Source organism: Labrus bergylta, chromosome 7 (genome assembly GCF_963930695.1).
Source record: "Labrus bergylta chromosome 7, fLabBer1.1, whole genome shotgun sequence".
Classification (NCBI taxonomy): Eukaryota; Metazoa; Chordata; class Actinopteri; order Labriformes; family Labridae; genus Labrus; species Labrus bergylta.
In genome coordinates this window covers 20,693,264-20,718,947 of record NC_089201.1, presented here as the reverse complement: position 1 = coordinate 20,718,947, position 25,684 = coordinate 20,693,264, and the positions used below count along the sequence as shown (strand labels likewise).

The window sequence follows — 25,684 nt, the reverse complement described above, 5'->3', positions numbered from 1 at the left end:
TCCATTATCTATACTGCTTTTCCAGTTTGTGGTCTCAGGGGGGCTGGAGCCGATCCCAGCTGTTATTGGGTGACAGACGGGGTACACCATGGACTGTTTGCAAGTCAATCACAGGGCTGACATATAGAGACAGACAACCAGCCACACTCACATTCACACCTACGGGTCACCAACTGACCTAACAAGCATGTATTTGGACTTAAGAAGATACCTCTTATGTTGAAGAAAGCCATATGTTTGATGATACAGTAACCAAATTTCAGATTGATAAAATAATTGAGCACACAACAGCACATTTTTAGGTGACCACATAGACAATATCTGTTTACTGTGGACTGCATGTGACCTGATTAAGTTTGGTGATGGCTTGTATTCTCAGTTAGCGCACTTGTTATTCATTAAAAACCAGAAGAGTTTCCTCCATAGAAAATCAAATTTAAAAAAAGTGAAGGAAAACTTGAAACCATAACAACACTGGTATAAATGATCCAGGTCCAGACCCTCAGGATGGTTTGGAAAGTATAAAAGGCCTTTCAATTCAAAGGGCTAGAAACATTTAAGATACACCAACACGTATCGGCTTGCCCTTTCTTCAGGGTGTAGTGACACACTGAGACAAAGGGAGTCATTATTGCTGCAGCCAGTCACCACACTGTGTGCACAGGTGAAGGCATGCAACGTTGTTTTTCTTGCCTCTAGGGGCATTACATAAGAAAAAGATCAGATTCAAGTCAAAAAAGCAAACCTCACAATAAAATAATGCATTCAAGTGAATCACATGATATCAATATGAACAGAAAAACAGCAAATAATACCTGTATACTAACTGTTTATATATTAAATACATGTATTTATATATTGAATAAATTACATCATACAAAGATAATCCCTAAAAAAACAGAGGAAAGAAAACCAATGATTATTGAAGACTACAAAATGGAAGAGTCAGAGTCCTCATTGGGCAATGTGGGTGTTGCCTTTAACACTAGAAAGACCAAGGCAGTCATTTTGACTGTTTTTTAATTTTGCAATGTAATAACTTACTTAAAATAAAACCTATGTAACTACAGGACCATGACTTTTCCTAAATGTGTCTATATTTTATTCTAGCATTGTTATTTTATCAAAAACACAAAACATAAAATAGTTTTGAGTATTTATACCTTGAAAGTCCATATCATTTCAGTATTCGCTACTTTTTCCCGCTCTTGAAGGTAGAGGTGGGCGATATGGGAAAAATATCATATCACGATTTTTTTTTGGCACGATCACGATTTTATCACAATGTTTTTCATACTGTTTAGACAAATTTGTAAGTTGCTGACCAGTTCAACCAAACTGATTTCCCTGTATAATGTTTTTAAATGCACAAAAACTGCGCAGACAAATTTAATCTATTTGAAAAACATCTTTGTAGGAGGTCTGGAGGTCTCACCCAGAACATCTTTAGCGCCAGAAATGTCTTTTCCCTCGATTTGATCGATATTTATGCACAATTAGAAGGTTTTCACACCTACGGAAAATTATGATTTAGTTATGTGTCCTCTTTTTATGTTCATCAGGAACATTTTCACGCAGTGATGCATTCATTTAAAAACATGTACACTTCAAGTTCTTGTGTTTCTGTTCTATTTTAGCCCTGCAGAGTTCCTACAGCTGGAGCTTCATACAGGCTCTGCAGCCTTTGTTTTTTTTTTTTTATGACATCATTGGACTAACTTTAGTTTAGTTTATACATAATAAAACATAATACAGAATGGGTTCAAAGTAAGTTTTATTGACAGAAGAGTTTAATTCACAGAGGGGGCGGGACATTGTTGATTGACAGACAGACAGTCACCATGGTTACTCACTCTCACCTGCCTGCTGCTTTGTAACATTGTTTAGCCTAATCCCTATAAATTCAGTATTCACAACAGGTGAGTTTCGGGTGGAGAGGATGACAGTAACTTTGAAAAACCGAGAGAGATCAGAAAACACAGACAGCAACATTTTAAACACCGGGGTTATATCTCCCCTCACTGTCTGTCTGAGCTCCTTCCTGTCTGTCTCTGACTGTTAACGTCTCTCTGTGTCGCTATCTGAGATGTAGACTAATCTTAACTGTGCACACTATGCAGATAAGTTAACTGTTGCTCACAGCGTGTCGGTTTCCGAGATGGAGTTGTTTTTGCGGACTTTACTTTTAAGTTTCGTTTTCACCACTGCGGAGCAAAAAAGGACGGGGGGAGACGCATCTGTGTAAGAGCATAAACTGCAGCATGATAGAATAAACACATTAGCCCAGTTCTACGATCTCTCTGCTTTGGCAGATCGTCAGCAAGTTAAAATCCTTCACGATCTAAGATCGTTATATCGCCCACCACTACTTGAAGGTGCGCATCGCTGTTGCCTAGCAACTATTGTTTATAACGCTCGAGCCAAGGAGGAAAGAAAGCTTACCCGCCTAAAACCATATAGAAAGAATAGGAGACATACATTTGAATTAATCAACATTGAAAAGGCAGAATAGAGTAAATTAGGATCTGATTTAGAACAGAATAGAACAAAATGTCAGGAAGGAGGAGGATTGCTGCCACAGAGGCTCCAGAGCCTTGATGAGGCAGAGTGTGATGGAGGCGCAGGTTCGGATACGGAAAGTGATGTCTCCTGGTCTCTCGAAACTTCATCTGACACTGACTCTGAGATTGAACCTGAGAATGATACAGAGATCATTCCCATTCGCAAAAAACGCCGGCTGCTGTTCCCGTGGTTGTCGATAAACTATTCAAATTTCAAATTCATTAGAATTTAATGTTTGCGTCCTGAAGTTTATTATACCTTTCACAACATTACAGATCCATTTATTCTTATATTTGATATTGATTATTGAAATGATATGCAAAAAATTCGTAAACAGTCAAAATGACTGCTATGGCCTTTCTAGTAGTGATAGAATGCCGGTCGTTCGAGTGTTAAGGGGATGATTCCAATACGACTCTCTTTGTTTGAGGTGTTTTCTTTCATCTCCACCCCTGACATCAGAGCTGATCACTTCAATAGCTGATATTTTAAAGTTGCATCACTTCCATGTTGTGCTTCCACCTCATTTTTGGCAAGAGGATAATTCCGATGAGCAGTCCCAATGGCATACCTGTGCTCAGCCACACTGTCCCTCAGCCTCCTCCTAGTAAGGCCTATAACCATATTTATTTAGTTTATGTAACCATAGAAACCATAGAAATAATTGTAGTCCCTCATTGGTCGATCAGTGTATAATTTCTTGCTACCCTTCCATGCTGTATCCTGCAGGTGCAAACACTGACAAACTTTGTTAATGCGATGTGTTTCCATGTGTCCAGGACTGCTCTGAGAACCTAACGTTCCACTACTGGGCGCTGTTCGATGGCCACGCAGGCTCTGGCGTGGCCGTCGTGGCTTCCCGCCTTCTGCATCACCACATCGCCCTGCACCTTCAGGAGGTGTTGGAGATCCTCTGCACTCCCAACCTGCAGCCCCCCACCTGTCTCGGGGAGGAGCCCATCAATCACCTCCTCACCCCGACGTCCCAGCGCGCACTCACCAGGGCCGCCTCGCTCCGTGGCGCCGCGGGGGCTCCAGGCTCGCCCAGCACCCCGCCAACGCGCTTCTTCACCGAGAAGAAGGTTTCGCACGAGAGCCTGGTGATCGGGGCCATCGAGAATGCTTTCAAAGACATGGTAAGTAGGGAAAATGAAAAGTAGATGGTTGTCACAAAAAGTACTGTGATACAGATTTAGTAGATTAACTCCATTACACCCGAAAAATGAAACTTCACCCCTTAGATCACCTCAAACAAACTGTCTCTGTCCCAGTTACCTGTAACTAGTATTTTACTTCTCTCTGTTTTATTATATTTTTGTTGTTTTATATGGATTTCATCCATCATTTTAATGTGTATCTAGAACAAAGAAGGAAGTCACGCCCTCTTTCTCAAAACTGAAAAAACAAAACACATTCATACATACACCCTTAAAAACATACACACTAACATTGTAGCCAAACACTGCACTCTCATACTGTTTAGATGACATTTATATAGATATATATAAAGTCTTTATGTTATGTCATGATGCAATAGTTCAGCTTTGACTGGTGCAGCAACGCGCTGAAAAATTAAGATTAGGTTTGTAAATATTAAAACATAGTTATGATATAATGATATCATTGTATGACTGTAAGCTTTTCACAGCGCATGTCACAATCTCACATTCACACTGAGGTGCCAAAGGCTGCTATGTAAAGTTTCCATCAGTATTAACTATCCAATTCATACACGTTGGCACTCCACTGAGGCAGAAGCGGGCGCAATTTGGGGTTCAGTGTCTTGCCCCAGCACATTTCCAGATGTGGAGCTGCAGGAGCCGGGGATCGAACCTTTCTAGTTTTAAGGCGTCCTACTCTACCACTGATCCACAGCCGCTCTGCTCAAAGACAACTGCACAAGGACTCGATAGCACCAGTTCAACAATTAAACATTTCTAAAATTCCTACTGTGTGAGTGTTTTCCTCAAAGTGGAAGCACACGATGTCAGTCAGTCAACAAACAGGCTCCGAGCAAGATAACTGATGTACTTTCCCCTTCTGGCTGCTTCGGTCACACACTCTCACCATCTGGCCGCGCAGTAAGTGGATGTTGGAGACTTTACTAATGCAGAGGCCAAGAGATCAAGACCACAGCCAATCAAAACAGTGCCGGCTTGCTGCACAGGCTTTGAGAGGAAAGAGGTCAAATAGCAGCGGCCTGAGTTACAACATGAGGGGTTTTGAACAACAGGGTTTGTTTTATTTGTCCTCTGCTGGGCTGTGGAGGAAAATGATCTTATAAACTGTCAGCAACAATGTAAACGTTTAACCAATTTGAAATTAAAACGCCCCCCTTTGGATGAAATCAAAAAAATATAATTGAGTAAATGACCAGTCTAAATGTAGATCACTATTTGTGTGATTGACAGCAGATCACATATAATACATGTTGTCCTGCTGCTGTAAATCCTGCAGCCACCCTGCCCTAGAATATGAAACATAGATCCTTCAGTAAGGCTGAATTCATGTCTGCACAGCCCAAACTGTGTGCTAATAGTTACCATGTGTGGTGAGGCTGAGATCACATGGTAAGGTTACATCTGCAGATCAGCATAACCAAATAAGAACATTTTTAGTGCATCCTGGTCTTACCTTAGTTGAACCACTAGATGGCAGTGTGCAATTAACTATTTTTACCAAACTGAATGCACATAGTATTGGGCCTCTTAAACCTTGGTGTGTGCAGGTGAAATTATTTCACCTTCAAGTGTCTGTAAATGAAATTAACAGTCTGTTGTGATTTGTTTTGGTTTTATGAGGCTTGGGTTTGTGATTAATAGTTGGACAGTTTGATTTCACAACAGCAATTTCCTAGAAAATGTAGCAGTTATATGAAGAAGGCCTGTTATTGAGCAAAATCTACATCAGAGACAATACGTCTATGATTCTTTTTTATACAGTATTAAGCAAGTAATCATTTATACTTAATATTGTGATAGTTATCTCTTTATCTTCCTCTTCCTCCAAGTCTGCTCTCTCTGCAATCAGAAAACATCAACATCAACATCTCCTTCTGCTTCCTGTCTCTCCTCTCACATGCCTCTCTGGCTCTTCATCCAGCTCTGAATCTTTTGTTGTTACCTTACGTGTCCTCTCTCTTAAAGGGCAAGTGCACTAAACATCCACCTTTTTAAAAATGCAGATAATGTCACAGAGAATGTACCTCGACCGTCAGAGCTGCAAAATATTCACACAGTGGTTTAAAGCTGGAGTTCAGCAATCTACAAGGTACTTCCTATTTTTTCAAGTGTGTCATTGTTTCTCCAGGTGATCACAGCGTATTTCTATGGGCTCTAATTACAGTGTGAACTTTCCTCCACAGCAGTCATTTATTCTAACTTCAGTTATTTTGTCAAATTAGATGCAAACGATCTACAATGATAGATACCTCAGTGAAACTCTGCCCCCCAAAGTCCCCCCCCCCCCCCCCCAATCTTATTTTTGTATTGAAGCTCATCCTTTAAGAAAATGGGAAGTCTTGGGAGTATATGATTTCACATTCAATCTCTGAGATCACTGAGCCTCTGAAGCTTATCAGCTGGATCCACCTTTAATTCTGCTCCGACTCGACTCACTGCATTCCTATGGAAGTGGTTTTTGTGTGTTTTAAGCTGCTGCTGAATGTTGATAAACACTCAGGGATGTGTAGAAAAAGGGCACACAGCTCATCAGTCAAAATGTTGATTTGGTCACCTTCAGATCATCAGGCTTGTATGATCCATTAGTTTAGTTTGACCTTATGAGCTACTGTATATGTGTTCAGCTTAAGCTGTACTTGTGCAGACTACTACCACTGTTGTCTTACTGCCATTTGAGGTTTTTTTTTTATCTTTTCCAGCTCAAACAGAAAGCCGATGTTCATGTTTTTTAGAATACAAGATTATTCCTTTAAGTTACTTTAAGTATAAGGTGTTTTGTCGTTAGCCTTCAGGATTTTTTTTTTTTTTTTTTAAATAGAATCTTTGTCATGTGTTGTCTTATTTTGAAAAGCTTGGCTCTACATATGTGTATAGTAGAGTAAAGTTTGTGACTGTGTGCATTGACAGCAGGTTATTAATCCTCAGTGTTCAAGTGACATGAGCTCATTGTTGAAAAGAATTTGCCTCAAGGTCCTTCTCTCACTCAAAAACAGCTGATAAGCAACAGCTTTGGCTTCAGTGATTAATTCAGTTAATTACCTGTCTCACTTTCCATCACGAGAGTTTTCCATCTTTTACCAGCTCTTTATTTCTCAAGAGTTTTCTTCCTTTAAAAAAAAAAAAGAATCTTTTCGTGTCAAATAGTTTGAGGCTTTATCATTGATTTGGGAAACTCTTAAACAGATGATGTGAAGTGTGATGTGGACTTTGGATTTGAATATTGTTTTTAATAGAATGGCAGAATTAGATCTTTTTACTCACTTGATAATCACTACAGTTCTTTTTTTGTCATAATGGGGTGATGTAGCCTAACCTGATGTGATGTGGTGTGATGTGAAATTTCATCTCCTTATCTGTCAGTTTCACCTCTAGAGATTTTTTTTGTTGTCTTTTAAGGACAAAGCGTACTTTGTAGGAAAATAAACCTTTGACTTGATTTGGATTTGTAGAATTTGTTGTTTAGGTATGGACAATGAATGTTCCTCTCCTGCTGGTTGTTTAGCTTCATGTTCAGATTCTTCTGGTTGGCAGAGTAGAGACGTGTAGATCTTTATGCAGACATACTTCTCATGCAGCAAGAGATACTGGACACTGTCAGGAAAATTATGTATGGCTCACTATGGATTCATGAATCACTCAGGGTAAAGGACACATTTGTTAAATCTTCCCTATACATGTGTATCCACCTTGTGTAACCATCATGCCCCTTCACTCCTGAAACGATGTCCCACAACAACAGTATGTGTTTGTGTTTGTTCTGAAAATGAAAATACCTGCACAAAACGTATAAAAACGCCCACACATGCACTCACTCTTATGAATTGGTTTTTATGCACACACAGTTATAGCCATGCACACGCACATGCACACACGCACACATTTGTCTATGGTTCCTGACACAAACACCTGTGTTCGAGCACACAATGCCAGCATACATTCCAATCCACCTCCGCCGCCTGTCAGAGAGACACACAGTGTCACTTCCACGACTAAAGCACACACAAGGGGTGAGGTCTTCAGTTTGGGAAATGTCCCTCATGGGGTAAAACTGGTTCAGGACGGCTTTGCTTAAATGGTTAGCCGACATTTTCACACTGCACAGTCTGTTGATATTGACTGAGGGATGTGAAGGAGAAGCTGGGGATATGACTTGTGTAAATCAGTGTACTCCTGGTGATGAAAGATACAACAGAAAAATCAAAGTACTGGGTCTTTTTTTCAATTCTCTGTTTTGCAAACAAAATCCCCGCCCCAAAAAAAATAACAAACACCCAAATTATATATTTTTAGACACTTCAAATCCATTATCACCCCTTTACCTTTACCCCTCTGATGTTTTGTGACTCAACCCCCCCTCTCAGGAGCTGCTAACAACAGACCAACAACAAGAACATAAAGCGTTAAACAAAGTGTGCACAGCTCAGTTCACATTTACGTGAGCATTTTGATTAATTCCCTGACAGGTTAATTATTCATCTAGTTAATGAACGGATCGCATTGGGGTTTTTTTTTTTTTCTTCAAATCATTTTTTGGTTTAATTAGCAACAAATTAATCTGGGCTAATTAACTGCTGTAATAACCAGCGGTCCCTGCAAACTCTCTCTCCAATCCTTTAGGTCTCCATAAGGTTTTATTGCTGCTTGACTCATGGCGCTATTGATAAATGAATTCATTATGTTGCTATAATTAATAACGGCATCATGGCGGGTGTTTAAAGTTTAAGGGCAAAATTTCACGCAGTAACAGGATTTCTCTTAAAATACTTTGTGTAAAAAAAGATAGTTTAAAAAAAAAAAAAAAAAGTTTTTGATGGCTGTGGTGGTTAGAAACATGATTGTTTGCTGATGATAGGTTTTGATTATTTGAGGAAGGGGAATCAATCTATGTGTGCGTTTGTATTCAGGATGTGCAGATAGAAAAGGAGAAGGCAGTCTACAATATCTCAGGTGGATGCACAGCTCTTGCGGTCATCTATTTGCAAGGGAAGCTCTACGTCGGGAACGCCGGGGACAGCAGGTGAGATACCCAAACACGCACTTATTTAGACCAAAAATATACCCTTGCAATGAACCTATGTGTGTCTCTTGTCTGTCGCTCGCAGTGGGAGAAACGGTGTCCCGTCTAAAATAAACTGACTTCTATTTTGTCTGCTCCTCTCCCTCAGAGCTATCATTATCCGAGCCGGAGAGGTCATCCCCATGTCAGCAGAGTTCACGCCGGAGTCAGAGAGACAGCGACTGCAGTTCCTGGTATGAACGAACCTTCCTTACCCTCCTTACTCGCAGGCACAGCTGTCAGATATTAGCAGACCTGACCTCCCCTCCCGTTGAGACACACTGACTATGCTTAGCTCTGTCTCTCTTGCTCTGCGTGCTCTCTCTACCAACTTAATAGACTATGGAATTGTTTTTCCTATCCCCTGGGTATGTCAATCTTACTCTTATTCTGTTTTTCTCTCCCCCCACCCCCCCTTATATCAAAGGCCTACATGCAGCCCCACTTATTAGGGAATGAGTTCACACATCTGGAATTCCCGAGGAGAGTCCAGAGAAAGGAGGTTGGGAAGAGAATGCTGTACCGTGACTTCACCATGTCAGGATGGTGGGTTTACTCATTTATTCCTTTTCAAACTGACTTACTGATATAGTTTATCCTAATGAGAGAGCAACAATAATATCAGAATGATTTGTACGGTGCCTGGGAAGTGCGAAGCAAAATTACAAAGTGTGAAACACTTTTACAAGATTTGAGACAATTTACAAGTGACAGAACACTCACGGTACAAGTCCCCAAACAAATGTACAAAAGACAGAATCTTGACGGAAAGGGAATGTGCCAAATGCAGGAAGTGACCCAGAAGTGATTGAGTGAAGAGTCATTTTGTTTGAAACAAACTTGGACTGGTAAAAGTGTTTCACATCTTGTAAATTTGTTTTTTTTTAAATGTAAATGTGTTTTGTCCTGGGTAAAAGTGTTTTGGTTTTTTAATTATGTTTTATAAAATGTTAAAATGTTTTTCAAGATTTAAATTTGTCTTAAATCTATTTAAAGTGTTTCACACTTTGTAATTATGCTTTGTACTTCCCAGCCATCATAGATTTGGACCAATTACAATATATCACATAAATATACTTGTATATACAGTATGCAAGCATGAAAAGTAAGCTATTTTACAGAACATTTAATCAGAAAAAACAACAACATTTCAGTTGATTTTAAATATGTGTCATTGTGTTGTTTGTCCAGCTGAGAGCACTAAAACTCAACAATTTAAACTACTCTCAGCACTGTCTGCGGTATTTGTACCACACAAACATGGTACACAATGTTTTACAATGTAGCCCTCTGAATATCTTTTATAATCATACCTGTGAAAAATGGGTTCCCATTAGTAGTAAAACATGGCTATATTGTTTTCAATATGTGCTGCCATGTAGGTAATCTCTAAAGTCAGTATCTGTTTTGAAAAACTATATATCAGTCAGGCTCTAATATAAGCTCTGCAGACTTGGAGGAGAATACAGTACACCACATTCAGTATGTGTGGCAGTAACTTTCTCCACTCCCTTCCTGCTAAATTATTTAAAGCTCTAAACACATTGTTGAAAATACTGCTCCTTATTTTTCACATCCCGACACTTCCTGTGCATCAGACTGAATCCAGATATGAGCCCTCAGAGAGACGCTTTTTATGTGGAGCTCATTCCCGCTACCTCACATAATCATGCCTCGCTGAATTGCATTACTTTGTTACATTATCTTCATAACTCTGATAATCAGAGTCTGATTACCTCTAAGGTTTCCCCCAACGAGTATAGCCACCTGCAGCATTCTCCATCGATTCAGTGTGCAGTGGTTTTAAAAAAAAAAAAAAAAAAAAACTCTTGAAGTGAAGCTGCAGTGGCAGAAGGAGAGCAGGAAGTGGCCTTGACATTTCTGCTTCAGTATGAGAAGAAGGTGAGAAAGAATCTGTGGGCACATCAAGGACTCACTCTTTTATCTTACTGAGAAGATAAAAAAAAAAAAAAAAAGGTCAAAGAGAGAAAACCAGATGGAAAAAGAGGAAAGATATGGAGAAGTGAGAGAATTTTATTTAACCCTTAAGTGAACCAATCAGAGTTGTATTTACACTAATAATGTACTTAGGTACCTATACTTGTGTTGTAGATACAATTTTATTGTAGCTGAATTGAAGTCCGCTAAATCTTTGTTGAACACCTTATGCTGCCTAAACAAAAAAAAATATATATTTATCAGGTCAGGGCTTTTCATCTCCAGTGCCGTAACTCTGTTTTTTTTTAAATTACAGCCTCTAAGCATCGATCATCTTGTGTGGCTTTTTTTTGACCCCTGTGCACAGAGCGGAACATCTTATCTCTTTGATGAACCCGTCTGACACACGCGTTATGTGTTTTGTGTTCTTCAACAAAAAATATGTTGTTTTTTAACTGTCAAAGGTATCACTCAGCTCAGTCGGCTTTGAAAGGCTTTTTATGACACCAGTCCACCGGCAGAGGTTACAGGCAGTAAAAACACCTTTACAGAAATAGTCGCTGTTCAATCTGATGGTCTTGTTTGCTTCTGCGGGTCACAAAGAAGCATCGCTGTTAATCAAAGTCTGTTTCATTACCAAATAAAAAAGGCCTCAGAGTGCATTTATGGACAGTAAATTGAGTATGTCTCCACACTTTGTGTAAACTTACTTCACTTCCAAGTCTGTGTTGTTGTTTTTTTCTATTCTCATCTATTATTAGTGGTGAAGCCTTTTAAAGGTGCACTATGGGGTTTTGGTAGAGAAATGTAAAAGTTGGAGAAATGTACAGATTCTGTGGTATATGTTCATAACCCTATACTCAAACTGTCCTCAGAGGAATATTTGGTCCCTGTAACACTGTTAGAAGATAAAATGCTACTCGAGAAGTTAAGGTGGGGGGTCCTCAATAGTGAAACCGTAACTCTCCTGGTAGCTTTTCTCACTTTGCTCACTCAACAGTGTTCAAGAGACCCATTTTTTCCTTTTGAAAGTTTGTGTATTTAGTTCAGAAATATAGCATAGAATGTATTCACTTCTCCAACTTTCAAATTTGCCTCCCAAATATACATAGTGCACCTTTAATGATGTATGTTCTTGCAAGCTCCTTTGAGGAGTTTTCTACCTGTTTATGAAACACACTAAAGACATTCCTGATGTTGATAATATGCAAAAGCAAACAAGATCATCAACAACGATATCTCTCTATATAAAGCTATTTTGAATGTCTGTTACATACAAAGTGACTGCTTAAACAGCCTTTGTTGTCACAAGTTTCACCACAAGGTTTAATTGTGAGTGTTAGATTTGACTGTTAAAGAAAGCAGGGTGGCGTTTATCAGTAGAAAAGACTACTTACACATGTACAGGAAAAGATCAGCAAAGCGATAAGAGGCCCCACTTTGTCCACAGGGGAACTTAGTTTAGCTGGTTTATATGCTGATGGGAGGTTGAGTCTTTTACACAGTTGCATATCTTACAACTGTTGTATGTCAAATCTTATTATGCCTAGTTGTTATAGCTGTTATAAGGAGCTAAATATAAAGATTATTTTTGTCTATGAATTTTAATGGATCTCATAGAAACATTTATTTACAAATACGAGTACACTTAAAAAAAACGTTTAAAAAAAAAATGTATTTGGTTGCTTACTTCAGCAGACTGGTCTGTGCCGTGTTTTTTGAACGCTTGATTCATGTGCACCTGCTGTTGAAAATCTCTAATGCACATGAATGCGCTGCTGTGTGTATATACATAAAAGGTGTAGCAGGTGGAGATGAGCTGTATATTTCCTGGCACCACCTCGGCTCGGCACATGTAGGTCAGTCTGCAGCTGTGTTCCATGTTGGACCCAGAACTCACAGCCTGACGTCTGCTGCTAACCGCCTCGGCAGCGCAGACCAACCTGTGATGTATTTTTAATCAGGTTCTAACCATAAGCAAGTTCTGCTCCTTTCACCCGGTCTATGTCTGGGTCTTTTTAAATGAGTACCCTGTCAGCCGGGGCTCTGATGTGCGTGGATGTGACTTAACTGTGTCATCTCATATGGGTGCACTTCAGACAGTCTATAGGTGCAGATGATCTTTTTTTTTTTTTTTTTAAAGCCTCTGAGCTCTCTGTCTGTACATGTACGCTCTCCTGTCTGTATGTGCAGCTAGCGTGCCCACATGCTGCGTGTGTATGTGGGTGTATGCTGGCATCCAGTTCCCTCAAAGGCATTCATGATCAAGGCCACGCTCTAATGAGGGCATACTGGTCTGCAGCCCACCTCTCTCTGTCTTCCTCTCTGGACTATAGGGACTAGATTGTGCGCTGGCGTTGGTAATGGTAGAAGCCTTGTGGAGACATCTCCGAGTGATGGATGATGAGTGGTCAGCCGTGTTTGACACGATCAAAACACCGGGGCAGTCAAACCAGCCAGGCGGAGGGAAGGCGAGGAAGAGGATGCATGGCTGGAGAGGACAGAGACAGGTTAAAAAAGAAAAGAGAAAAATGACAGTATGACCGCAGATAAAAATAGAGATACAGGAGGAGAGGGGAAGGGAAGAATGTAGGTAAGATTTGAAGAAAAATGACAGAAGTTAATGTGTAAGACACAGAGGTGGGCATTGATAAATGACAATGATTAGCGCTCAAGCTGTCTCTCTTTGAAGTCCCCGCCCCCTGGAATGCCTGTCTGTCTCCTGATCCTACAGACAACAAATGAAAGAACAAGGGGAAAAAAAACACACACCTTCATCTCTGTCACACATTTTCCCTCCCTCTGCTGCTTCTCCTCCTCCTCTTTTCATTCTTTACAATGCCTTTGTACCGGCATGACTGATATCTGCGCTTAACGGTGGCCTTGCTCTGCCCCTGAACGCACCACTCGATCAATAAAAAGCCCATCAACGTCGGCCAAAAAGTTTATTTGAACCCCGCTGTCAAATGCTCCGATTTGTCTGACTCGTCCGGTGCTGACACACAAACCCGACCACAATGTCACCTCGAAGTCTGTCAATGTGTGACCACTTGAATGTTTTGTGTGTAGACTTGTATGTAATGTTTGTGCTAATGTTTCTGACATCACATGACATCACTCCTCTCTTGCCCGTCTCTCATCACCTGCAGAGATGATGATACACCCTCCTCCCCCCTCTATCCTTTCCTCCCCCGTTTTGTCGATCTTAGTAATCATGCTTTTTCAATGTATTTGCCGTCCAAACAGCTCTTAAATGTGAAGGCGCTCAGTGTTGTGGTCAAACAGTACAGCCAGTTGAGCTAACTCTCCTTGCCCTTTTTTTGTACTGCGTGTTCCCAGAGCAGGAATCGGGTATTATAACAGGATTAATGTGTTTGTGTCTCTCTCTGTCACACACTTCTCTCAAGTCTGACAGGGTGGATTCGCTGTAAACACAAGTCTCAGGAGGGATGCTGTCCCCGACAGCAGGCTCCGGGGATTTCTTTCAAGATGTCTTTGAATAAAGACATAAAGTGTGTCTCTGTGCATCAGTGCTTCACGTCCTGGAGATGAAATAATTAAATAAAAAAGAAGTGAGGAGTGTTTTAGCAGGAGAATGGTGGTTTCATTTTTTTCAAATAGAGAGTGCGAGTTCCCCCAGTGTAATTAGTGCCTCTTTTGGTGCTCAGATTAGGTTTCATGTCATCAGACTGCTGTTTTAGAGGTTTTTCCACACCATGAATATTGCAAACATTAGTGCATGAATTCGTCTATGGGTCGTTATTTTGTGCTGCAGCTCTTCGCTCCAAAGATCCCAAAATGAATGTTTTTTTTTTTTCGCTCCAGAGATCCTCAGGCTGCAGACTGTATTTCTGTGTTTGTGGGCTGCACTCGTGGTGATACTCCTCGCTCTGCACACTGTTCTAAAAAGTGCTGAGTGAAGCAGTATAGCGCTCGCCTAAGGTGGAAACATATGGTCTCTCTGAGTGGAACCAGCAGTAATGTAAAAACCATCCTGGTCTCTCCTAATCTTCTCCACAGCAGCTGAAATATGTAGGATGAAGTGTGTGAGGCCGGCCTGAGTCATATCATATTCAAAAATATTACTTTGGGTCTGATTTAAGCAGCTTCTCAGACTAAATAGCTGTTTATTTTTAACATTATTTTACCATAAAAAGAAATGTCTACTAAAGCCCAGTTTCCACCAAGCAGTCCAGTTTGGTTTAGTACAGTTTGGATCACTTCGGTACGGTAAACCCTGAACTTGCTTGTGTTTCCACAGCCAACCATATCCTTACTTGTTAAACGGAGTGTAAGCCAGATGGAGATAGCTGCGTCAGCTATGTAATAGTGTGACATCATAGCAGCCCAACACAGTGTAGCCCGCTATTAATTAAGTTCAACAAAGAAGAAGAACGGGACACAGTAAACAAAAGGGACCCTGTAGGGTTGGATCGGTACCCTTGGCACCCCAACAGAAGGGTACCAAAAAAGTAGGACGCTATGGATCCCTTATTTTGGTACCATTCCCAACTTTTGGCGGTGGAAACCACAATAAATGTGTACCAAACAGAACCAGACCGCTTGGTGGATACGAAAACTCTTAGGCATGTATTACCTTATTTCCTCTGGTGTTAGGCTAAAATAAAGAATAACTTGCATCTTAAATTATTGACCAAGGAACGGCCATAGTTCAAACAGACAACAATTTTCCATTGGTACCTTCTGAGAGTTGAGAAACTAAAACTTTTTCCTTATTCTTTGGAAATGTGCTCAAATTTCTGTCCTTTCTGGTACTGCATACTGACACCGCAACAGCATGGGTAGGGAGGTGTGAGTACAAGTGAAGGGTTCACTTCAAGTTCCTGAGCTGTTGAGGTAAAAAGTGTATCCTAAGACCTGGCATGAATGCATACAGTATTCTACAGTCTTTTTTTCTGTCTTTGTGCTGCTGCTTTGTCTGGTCTCAGTCTAAATTATTCATCAGTTGAGGAAGTTTAAACACTGCTCCGAGAGCAGGGGAATGTAAACGTGGATAGTCTTGCATCATTCATCCGCTTTACCTCTGAACCTTCAGAAACATGCATTGTAGGCATGCACACACACAACTGTAGCAGTAATCCAAGAGTGTCTCATACATGCACAGATGTCTAACTCTTTGTCACTAGGGAGACTTTTACAAAAAACAGTTAGAGAGACTAGGAGGGAAATATGCTAAGGGACTGTGTAGTACTCTGAGTGATGTCTGGGAGGATTTCTTTCCCTCACTCTTTCTTATTCCTCCTATCATGCTCTTTCTCTCTGTGCCAGTTGCTTCAGCAGCAGCAAGGCCTGCAGGGGGCGATGGGAAAGCGATGCATCTCTGGGGCACGTGCACGCTGCCTGCCATAAACCAAAAACTCATTAAAGTGTCCTCTCTCCCCCTGCACAGGGCTTATAAAACCATTGACGACGATGACCTGAAGTTTCCCCTGATCTACGGCGAAGGCAAGAAGGTAAGAAGTGGTCAGACCGCCGCTGGCTGAGTTACTCGCCTGGCCTTGTGTGTTTCGCTGTAATCAAAGCTCTCCAGGGCACCATTACTCAAATCCCCGACCCCAGCCCCTTCACATCTCCCCCCCCCCACGTCACTGTGTGGAGGAGACAGCCACTGAAAGGCATTCCTGTTGCCTTTCTCCACAAGTATTCATAACCACTGACTATAGCACTGAAAGCATCTGATCTAATTCAGTGTGTTAACACACTGTCCCATTTCCCTCTCACATCACACTCAGCTTGGGAAGTTAAAAAGCTGTTGCAATGTGTTTTACATTTTAATATGTATGAATAAAAAAAAAAAACTCAATAAATAAGCAAATGGAAAGGGGGAAAAAATCTGGAGGGGAATCTGTCCATGTTTCAAAATAAAATAAAATAAAAACTGGGCCTCTCAGCATTCACACGTTAATCGCGATGCAATTAAGGTCTGAAATTAAAGCATTTTTTTTTTTAATCGCATTGATCGAATGTAATTTTGTCCCTTTAGGCGCGCCGTAGCTAAGCCACCACACAGACTTTGTCTCTTTGCAGGCACAGTGATGTAAAAGAACGACACCACTGTAAAAAAAAAACCTCCCAGACAGCTCAGTTGACAAGTCAAAAGTAATATCCACCTCGCGACATCAAACATTTCCCCCTTTTTACATTCCTCTGTAGCTGTTTTCATTCACTTTTTGATCTGTCTCAAGTTCCTTTTTCCGTGGTTAAGTTAATGCTGTAACCTTGAGTTTACCTCAAATTCTTTGAAAATAAAAGCAGTTTCCTATCTCAACCCAGGAATAAAGTACCCTTGGTTTAAGCCAGTTTAGTAATCCCAAAAAAACCTAAAAAAAAAATGTTGCAATGCAAAATAATGGAATTTCAAACATTTGTGTAAAAATGAGATTAATTGCAATTAAATATTGAATTTCAGCATTTAATGGCAAATTAAAAAAAAGATAATTTGACAGCCCTAGAAAAAAAAGCATTCATTATACCAGCTACCTTTTAACAAAAGCTAAGACTAGCATTTAAGCACTTCACGTTAGCTTAGCTTGTAAAACATTAACTAGTCATTTGTTCCTGCTAGAATTATGCTTGCTAAATTATGTTAGATAATCAGATGCTAACTAGTTATTTGTGTCAACTAAGATCATGTTAGCGAACTTCTGTTAGCAGGAATGATGTTAACTAGTTATTTGTTCCAGTTAACATTGTATCAGCTAGGAATTTTGAAGTCCCCATGAAATTAAAAAAATATATATCCCCCCCTTTAATCCGGCGTTCCTGTTTTTAATCTTCATTTATCTGCCATATATAGTTCAATAACGCAATATCTGAGTATTTTTACACAAAATAACCTTCTTTTCTTTTCCTGGCAAACTTGGTGATGCGGTAGTAAGGGACTCTTGAACTTCCGTTTCCTGGGGACTTTAAGCCTTTCCGATTTAGTTGTGTAAATCTACCAAAAGGAAGTCTTAGATTTCAGCCACTTCCAAGCTAAATGTAATATCTAGTAAGTGACTGAATGCTGACCTAAGCATTTGTTGTTTTATTGTGTGTAGAACTATCAAACCGTATATTCACTATTAGCCAGTTCTTAGCTTAAGGTATTTTCTGGAAAGTGGCTGAATGCTAACTTTAACTGTTGATTGACCTTTGCTAATATTTAGTTTTAAGTATGAGCAGATTGTCCTCTGGATTTTCAATAAGAATGGTCTGTGTTTCTAATTAAACTGAAGGCAGTTAATTTGTCAAAAACATTAACCCTAAATGTTTGACTAACAACACAGCAGTACAGTATGACAGCTGTTGAGCCTCCCACACTGAGCATGACTTAGAAAAAATAGCCGCCATGTCAAAAGGTCTATCGTCTCACAGCAGGTAACATGTAGCACTAGAACAGCTATGAGTCAAAGGTGAGACTCCCACCTGAGCCAACTGTTAGTGGATGAAAAATGTGTTAAGAAGCATATGAGAAGTGTCAATATGTTAACTGAATCTAACGTCCTTCAACCACTAACTTGCAGGAGATTCTTTTTAGTTGTCTGACAGGAGACATAAAGCAAAAGGTCAAAATCTCAGCACACTGTTCATGACATTTTCCTTTCCCCGGCGCTGCTGTACATGTGGCGCTGTGCAGCATCTTGTCCTTGTGGCATTGAAAAGGTCAGAGAGGAAACACGATAGATCTGAATATGTTTAACTGTGGCCTCCTCTAGTTTTCAGTTGAACCCAGACAGACAGTAGATTTACATTTGACTGATGACTGGGGCAGATGTCACCCCACAGCGCTCCCCTGCCTTCAACCACGTACGGGTTCACCCCTGCACAGTCAGCCGTGCCCACGTCGTGTCCTTTGAAGTGAGGCGCAGAGATGGATGTCTAGATAGAAGAGTGAGGGGGCTTTGTGCGAGGGAGAGAAACGCCAGAGCACTTCAAAGCCCGGCGTGCAGCTCGCTGGGCCCCAACGCTCAACAATTAATCCCAGGATGTCTCCCCTTCTCCGCCGGAGAAGCTTTGCCGCCACTTTCAAGCGCTCTCGCTTCTCCCCACCTCTCTGTCTCCTTCCCTTCTATGTCTCTGTGCTGCATACTGATTCAGGCTCTTTGCTACCAGGCCTCAGTCGCCCTCATACTCTCTCCTCGTCTTTATGTGGCTCCCCTGTCACACATGCTGTACAGTAGATTCAATTAGCCCAGTTCCCTAGAAGCCATTTTTAGAAGCGGCAGTGGTGATTTGTGCGGATAGAAAGAGTCAATAAGAGTTTTGTAAAGCTTACAAATGAGTTTGATGGGGTCTGGGGCTCATGGAACCTTCGTTAGGCACTCAGCACAACTGGAAGGTGCTGTCTCGAAGTGTGTGTTTATTTGCCTGAATGCTGCTCATACATCCAGATACTCTAGGAATGTCCCATGCTGGTTTCTCTTTAAAATAATAAGGGATGAATGCATAGGCTCACTGAAGCAAACTAAAATCATATTGTGTCTTAAACTTAGTCTTACCTTCATCCTAGGATGTTTCCCCCAAAAATAATTCAGTATGCTCTCAGTCAAAATGTCTCGGTTCACAGTAACAACACATTGATATGACTGATACAAACACTGACAATAAATTAGAGCAGATTCATGTCAAATAGAAACTTACACAGCTTCTCTGAGCTGAAAAGATAATTGCAGGTTTTTACAACTATGGTCTTGTAAAACAAAGTTTTAATCAAATTCACAAGTTAGCCAAACTGAATTAGAAGCTTAAAAAGACAGAAAAAAAAAAACCTCCTAAAGAAATTATTCAGAACTGAAGATTAAGATCCAACCTGTCTCCCCACATTCACACACTGATGGTAGAGCTTTGTATGCAAAGTGTCCATCAAAAGCAACTAATGCCATTCATACACCACCTACCAAGCAGTGGGAGTAACTTGAGGGTTAAGTGTCTTGCCCAAGGACACATCGGGCATGTAGCTGTAGGAGCTGGGGATCGAACCCCCGACCTTCCCGTTAACAGATGACCGACTCTACCAACTGAGCCACAGCCTCTCCAGACAAGCCAATCCCTGCACACTACTGAGTGTGTTGTTTCTATTTGGTTTCTAATTGAGTTTCCATTTCTTCTTCTCTTTGCAGGCTCGTGTGCTGGCAACCATCGGGGTCACCAGAGGTCTTGGGGACCACAATCTCAAAGTGCACGACTCAAATATCTACATTAAACCCTTCCTGTCCTGCTGCCCAGAGGTAAGCTCCATGTTAACTGTTGTCCTTCATCACTTCATCCTTCACTGTTTGCACATTAAGATGGAATAACTTTTTCCATCAGACAGAAACCAGAGTGACAATGACAGTATTTTATAACTTTTAAGTAACATTTATTCTTTGAATATACTCAGTTGTTGCTGAAAACATATAATCATCCTACACTTACTGGTACATGGCATTTGAGCCTTTATGAGTATGCGACTCACATCATCACTTCATCATTTATTTTATGGTGGAACTTTCCTTTCACTTTGCCTTCTCACCTCTCTGTCCCGATGAAATGAGCGCACGGTGGTAATGATGTATAATGACTTTAGCCATTAACAGTCCACACTGTGAACTGCGTGGTCATCGGGCACATTAACATTCCCCACCAGCCGCCGCTCTCAAATGACTCCTTTCCTTCCCGGTGTCTGCTGCTCATGATTGCAGTAGTCGCAAAGCCCACAAATTCCCTTGATCTTTAATTCATTGCCCTCCGAGTTCAGTTGTAGTTCATCCTCTTTTTTTGATGTTGTGTTGTTGTTTTTTCATTTTATCACAGTTGCTATTGGTGATGTGAGCACATTTTTAAGTACATGTCCAGTAAGATGTTAAATGCAGGAATTTAAATGTGTGGGAGAGCTCAGGGAGCGCCTCGTAGTAATCGTGCAAACACGTCAAGAACCACTGATTTCTTTTTTTTGGGTTGTACGAAGCAATTCTTAAGAAAGAGCTAACCTTGACACGTACAGTCGTCAGATTATCCTCAGCAGAAATCAAATATTGGCCAAGGGTCAAAAATGAAATGCATGAGTCAGCACCTCTCCTTCAAAGATGTTTGTCAGTGTTTAAATCCTCATTGCAAAATCGAGTCCAAGTACTTCTATCTGTTCCATGGATTGATAGAATCTGTGCTTTACTCTCTGTCAAAGTGTGACTTGAAGCCCAAGGTTTTCCATTACACAAAGGCTCACGATGCACACACACAGAGGTTAATCTGCCTGCGGCCTCAGCAGTTAGTTGGAGTATCTCCTGTGAATAGGCGACTCCCACTGTAGCAAAGGAAACACATGGAGCCACTGAACTATGCCAGAGTCCAAGGTCTCGGTGTATTCTCTAGATATGTTCAGGCAGAGTAATTAGAAAGTGTTGGCCTCACAACAGTTGCCACAGTAACAGTTCTCCTCTCGTAAGGATGTCTTTGAAAGAAGAGGTAGCAGAAACATTTATAGATGAGGATGTGCCGAGGAAAAGGGAACTCTTATGGCAGTTTTGGTACTTTTTAGACACTTATGTCACCCCAGTAAGAGCCTCAGTTATTCTATTATTACACACCTTGTTTTGGACAGCTTTCTTGGACTATTATTTATGCTAAATGTATTTGATCCATCAGGAATATCCCAGTTGTACTTAAATACAGACATTTCAGTTATCCTTAGCTGTTTTTAATGTGCTAATTATGCAACATGATGTGTGCCAAGAATAATAACCGTGAAACTAAGCAGATGAACATCAAACGTTATCTTTGATATACATTAGTCCAAAGTATGTTGTGTGTTCACTCTGGAAAAGGGAGTTAAAAAAGGATAAACAACATCAACCATGCTTACCAGTAGTCATGTGTTTTTTCAGTTGGCTCTAGATGTTCACAACATACCCATAATGCATTATGGGTATGGGTATAACTGGAGCTTCAGCTCTTAAAAAAGTGCAGACAATGTGTAAATGCAAAACATTTCATATGACATCTTCATTGTAAATGAATGTTACAGGTTCAAATGACTGATAGAGTCCATGCATCCCTAATTATTGCCCTCTTTTTACCCCCCATGCACAAAAAGGTAAAAGTTTACCCTTTGGCTCAGTGCGAGCACGGAGCTGATGACGTTCTGGTGCTGGGAACTGACGGCCTGTGGGATGTCCTCTCAAACCAGGAAGTAGCTGAAGCTGTGACCTGTTTCCTGACAAACTGCGACCCCGACGACCAGCACAGGCACGTTCTACTCATCGGCCATCACGGCTGAACTTCCTCTCTCCCCTTTTTTTTTGTAGAGGAGGAAAACTCTTTTCTTATTATGCAAATTTCCAAACATTTAGATAAGTAATCTCTCTGATGTCAAGGAAAAGCTTTTGAGACTATTAATAAGGCAATCTCACTCTTATTCTCTTGTTAGCATGGTTGGTAGTGTAGTTCAAAAGTTCACCGTCATTCAAATTTTCTTTCCTCATCTGGCTGCGGGCGGATGATTCTTAGACGAATATTATGTTAAATAATGATCAAGTGTTACTATCTTCTTATTGTACATTACAGCTGGTTGAGTGTGCTTTTATCTTCTGTCACTTTTGTTTTATCAGGTACACAATGGCAGCTCAAGACCTCATAATGAGAGCCCGCGGGGTGCTGAAGGATCGAGGCTGGAGGATATCTAACGACAGATTAGGCTCAGGAGACGACATCTCCGTCTACATCATCCCCCTCATGTACGGCAACAAGCAGAACTAGCAAAAACTTTGAAAGTACAAACAGAAACCAAATCATAACCCTCCCTTTCCAACTTATCCCCTGAATTTTTCCTTACCCCCTTGTGCTCTTTTTGAAAGTGCTTTAATGTGGACTTCCCTCCTCTGCTAAAGGGATCAAAGACGTTTCTGGTCAGAGACGGGACCTCTGTCTAGGCTGTTTCCCTGTCAGTCATCTCAAAGCTGGATGATTTCTTTTCTCTCCCTTCTTTTTATAGTTAAAAGAACCTTAAAAGAAGCCATCTTGAATTTTGTTGTGGGGCAATGCCTGATGTTGAGAGCATGGACTCTCATAGATGAGGTGGTGACGTGCATCTCAGGATTGCTGTTGCAAACTATTGCACAATATTTATAAATGTAAAAAAATAAATGTAAATACTCTGAGGGGTAAGATTTGAAGGGTGTGTTCGGTTGAACGCTTGTACAGTCTGTAAAAAAAAAAAAAAACCTACCTGAAGACTGATGTGCTGCATTTTAATCACACTTCCGCTGTCCCATGTAGAGCTTTTAAATTCGCTTGATGGTAAGTTAGCTGGTTGTCTTAATGCTGCAGTTTTTGTTCAGTACCCCATTACAATGTTATTTGCAGCTCACGATTTGAGGACAAAAGCTACCTTTATTGAAGAAACACTAAAAAGAAGAGCCAACTGAAGAAGATTTTCCAACAAGAATACAAAATCTCAGAATTTGCTAGTATAATCTGGTGGCCATTTTCCTATAATGTGAAGCTCAAATACTGGTCTTAAGAGATAATGTTCTCCTGTGCCAAGTCATATATATGTTGAGAATCTAACCATTTGTCATCATCAAAAAAAAATATCCGATTTGATTGAACTAAAAAGGTTTAAAAAGTCGAAGTCCAACGAGATATCCGGCCATTTCTCAAACAAAGGAGTTAATCGCTGTGAGGCGACTTACATTAGCATTAGCTGCCACCCTAGCTTACATTTCTGTTTGATGGTGTTCCATGTAATTATTTGAAATGGCATAAAGATCTGTTGACAAACTCTTGAAAAGGTCTTTCATAATTAATAAACCCATTTTTCTATTGTAAGATGTGACATTATCAAATGGTGTAAGCTTGAAAGCGGTCGTTATTGTTAGCTGTTGTCTCATCCGTAAGCTTAACAGGTTAGCATGTTGTGTTATCTTGAATACAGCTTCTTGTACATTCATATTTCTTTATCTAGTATCTTTTCTGTTGTTGATCATTCAAGTGGTTGAATATATTGAGCATTACGTCAGAGAAAAAAGGCCAATATGTGTGATTACGTCGATTATATCCAGCCCAGCTTTTACATTATTTATTAAAACGATAGTTATCTTTTGTGTTATCATTCACCATTAGACATCTACCTCATAATTTCTCCCCCCTTTTTTTGTGACACCCATTCCAAACGCTGTCATTATCTGCTTTAAGTGGCTGTTTGCATGCTACATCAGGTGCACCATGAGCTCCTCCCTGTGCCATTATTGTTGTGAATTTGCTCCCATACCTGCTACATTTATATGAATGTTTTCAGAAAAGCACTGAAGCAAAAAAAAAAAACAACACAGAACTGTATGATGGCTCTGCTGTTTCACAAAATCTATTTTTTTATGTGTTCTGTGCTCAAAACTGTCATCGCCACACCCATATACTTTTTCACTTTTTCTCTGAATCAGCTGGATGTATTTCCCCATTAAGAGAATCTTATGAAGAGCAGGTGCCTCTAAAAATTTTCTTTTTTTTGAAACATCTGTCACATTAAAGGAAAACGTACCATCATTACAGACATTTAAATAGATGCTACAAACATTATGTGTCTCTTAAATCATTTTGACCTTTACTCAGAGGTCCTCCACATGTAGTAATTTTCAGCTTCGGAACAATTGTGCACAACTATGTCTCTTAATCGCTGTAGTGAAGTAGTGAAGAATGGAACAGAGTAATATAATTTCAATGTAAAAATGTAAATATGTTTTCAGTGGACACAATTCTCTCCTTTCTATTGCTGTAAGTGATGTACAGCTTACTGGAACAAGACGTAATTTGTACCGTTTGAGAATCCTGGTAACAGAGTAATAATGGTTTACATGCTCGTTTTTCTGCTGTATTAAAATTCAAATGGACAATTTTTGGCCTTTACACTTTCTTTCCACCTTCCTCCCTCTGCTGTGTCATTGATATGAGTGGGTGTAGAAGAACTGCTGATGACATACAGTATATAAGAAATCCTGGTTTAAATGGGTGTGTTCTATAGAAGCACTAATCAAACACGTATCCATACTTTTTATTAACATCAATTTTCATTGATAACGAGTTGATTTCAGTTGTTCTTGCTATCTCAATGTTTGAATGAGCGTCATCTCATTATCTCAACATGATCAAGCTTGTTTTCTCATGATAATGGGATAATTTTCTGTGATCTGGAAAACAAAAAAAAAGCAACAAGCTGGTCAACGTGGTAGGCCGCACCATGACCTGCCATGCTGCCATTGCCCAGACTAATCGGTAAATTAAACCTTTTTCTGTGTTTTTGTGCTATGCAACTTTGAGGATAAAATTCCTGAGGAAACATTGAGAAGTAACTTGTTATTACAGGAAACGGAGTAAAAAATATGGATGGATGGATGTCTGCTTTGGGCCTCTGTAGTTTAAGCATTTGAACTTGAATATGTTTTTTGTAGCTTTCGTTGAGCCTACAATTCTAAAATCTAAGTAATGAACAACCAGCACTGTTACATTTCAACTCATAAAGTCATTAAAAATGTCTATTCAGTATATGCAGCTATTTGACTATAAAATCATTGAAGTCTTGCAAGAATAGGAATAGGAACTCTGGGCCTGAACGGGGGCCATACTCCCTTACAATCAAGTGTTTCTATATAAGAAGCTCAGCCCCACTCTTGACAAAGTGTGTCACATGAAGTCCCAGAGGAATATGTGGATAAAGAGTATCAGTTCACAGAATAGCCTGACAGAAGATTTCATGGTGAAGGCTGCTGCAAGGGGTGCAACTTAATACTGAAGTGCGCACACACACACACACACACACACACACACACACACACACACACACACACACACACACACACACACACACACACACACACACTGAAGTAAATGAAAGACAGCTTGATCACTTTAAAAAAAAATTCATCCTCATTCCAACTAGTGTTTCGAGAATTTATTGTAAGTGAGAGCAGGTGTG

General features: G+C 40.3%; 1 protein-coding gene across 1 annotated transcript in view; it reads left to right on the top strand.

Moving 5' to 3' along the window:
• Positions 1 to 24,607, top strand: part of ppm1h (protein phosphatase, Mg2+/Mn2+ dependent, 1H) — a 39,193-nt gene extending 14,586 nt beyond the window's left edge. The window contains exons 3-10 of the mRNA XM_020660651.3: positions 3,342 to 3,698; positions 8,648 to 8,760; positions 8,909 to 8,993; positions 9,227 to 9,345; positions 16,148 to 16,211; positions 19,860 to 19,967; positions 21,812 to 21,963; positions 22,326 to 24,607. Of these exons, the coding sequence (XP_020516307.2) occupies positions 3,342 to 3,698; positions 8,648 to 8,760; positions 8,909 to 8,993; positions 9,227 to 9,345; positions 16,148 to 16,211; positions 19,860 to 19,967; positions 21,812 to 21,963; positions 22,326 to 22,473 (1,146 nt within the window). The 3' untranslated portion in view covers positions 22,474 to 24,607. The remainder of the gene's footprint in view (positions 1 to 3,341; positions 3,699 to 8,647; positions 8,761 to 8,908; positions 8,994 to 9,226; positions 9,346 to 16,147; positions 16,212 to 19,859; positions 19,968 to 21,811; positions 21,964 to 22,325) is intronic.
• Positions 24,608 to 25,684: the final 1,077 nt, after the last annotated feature.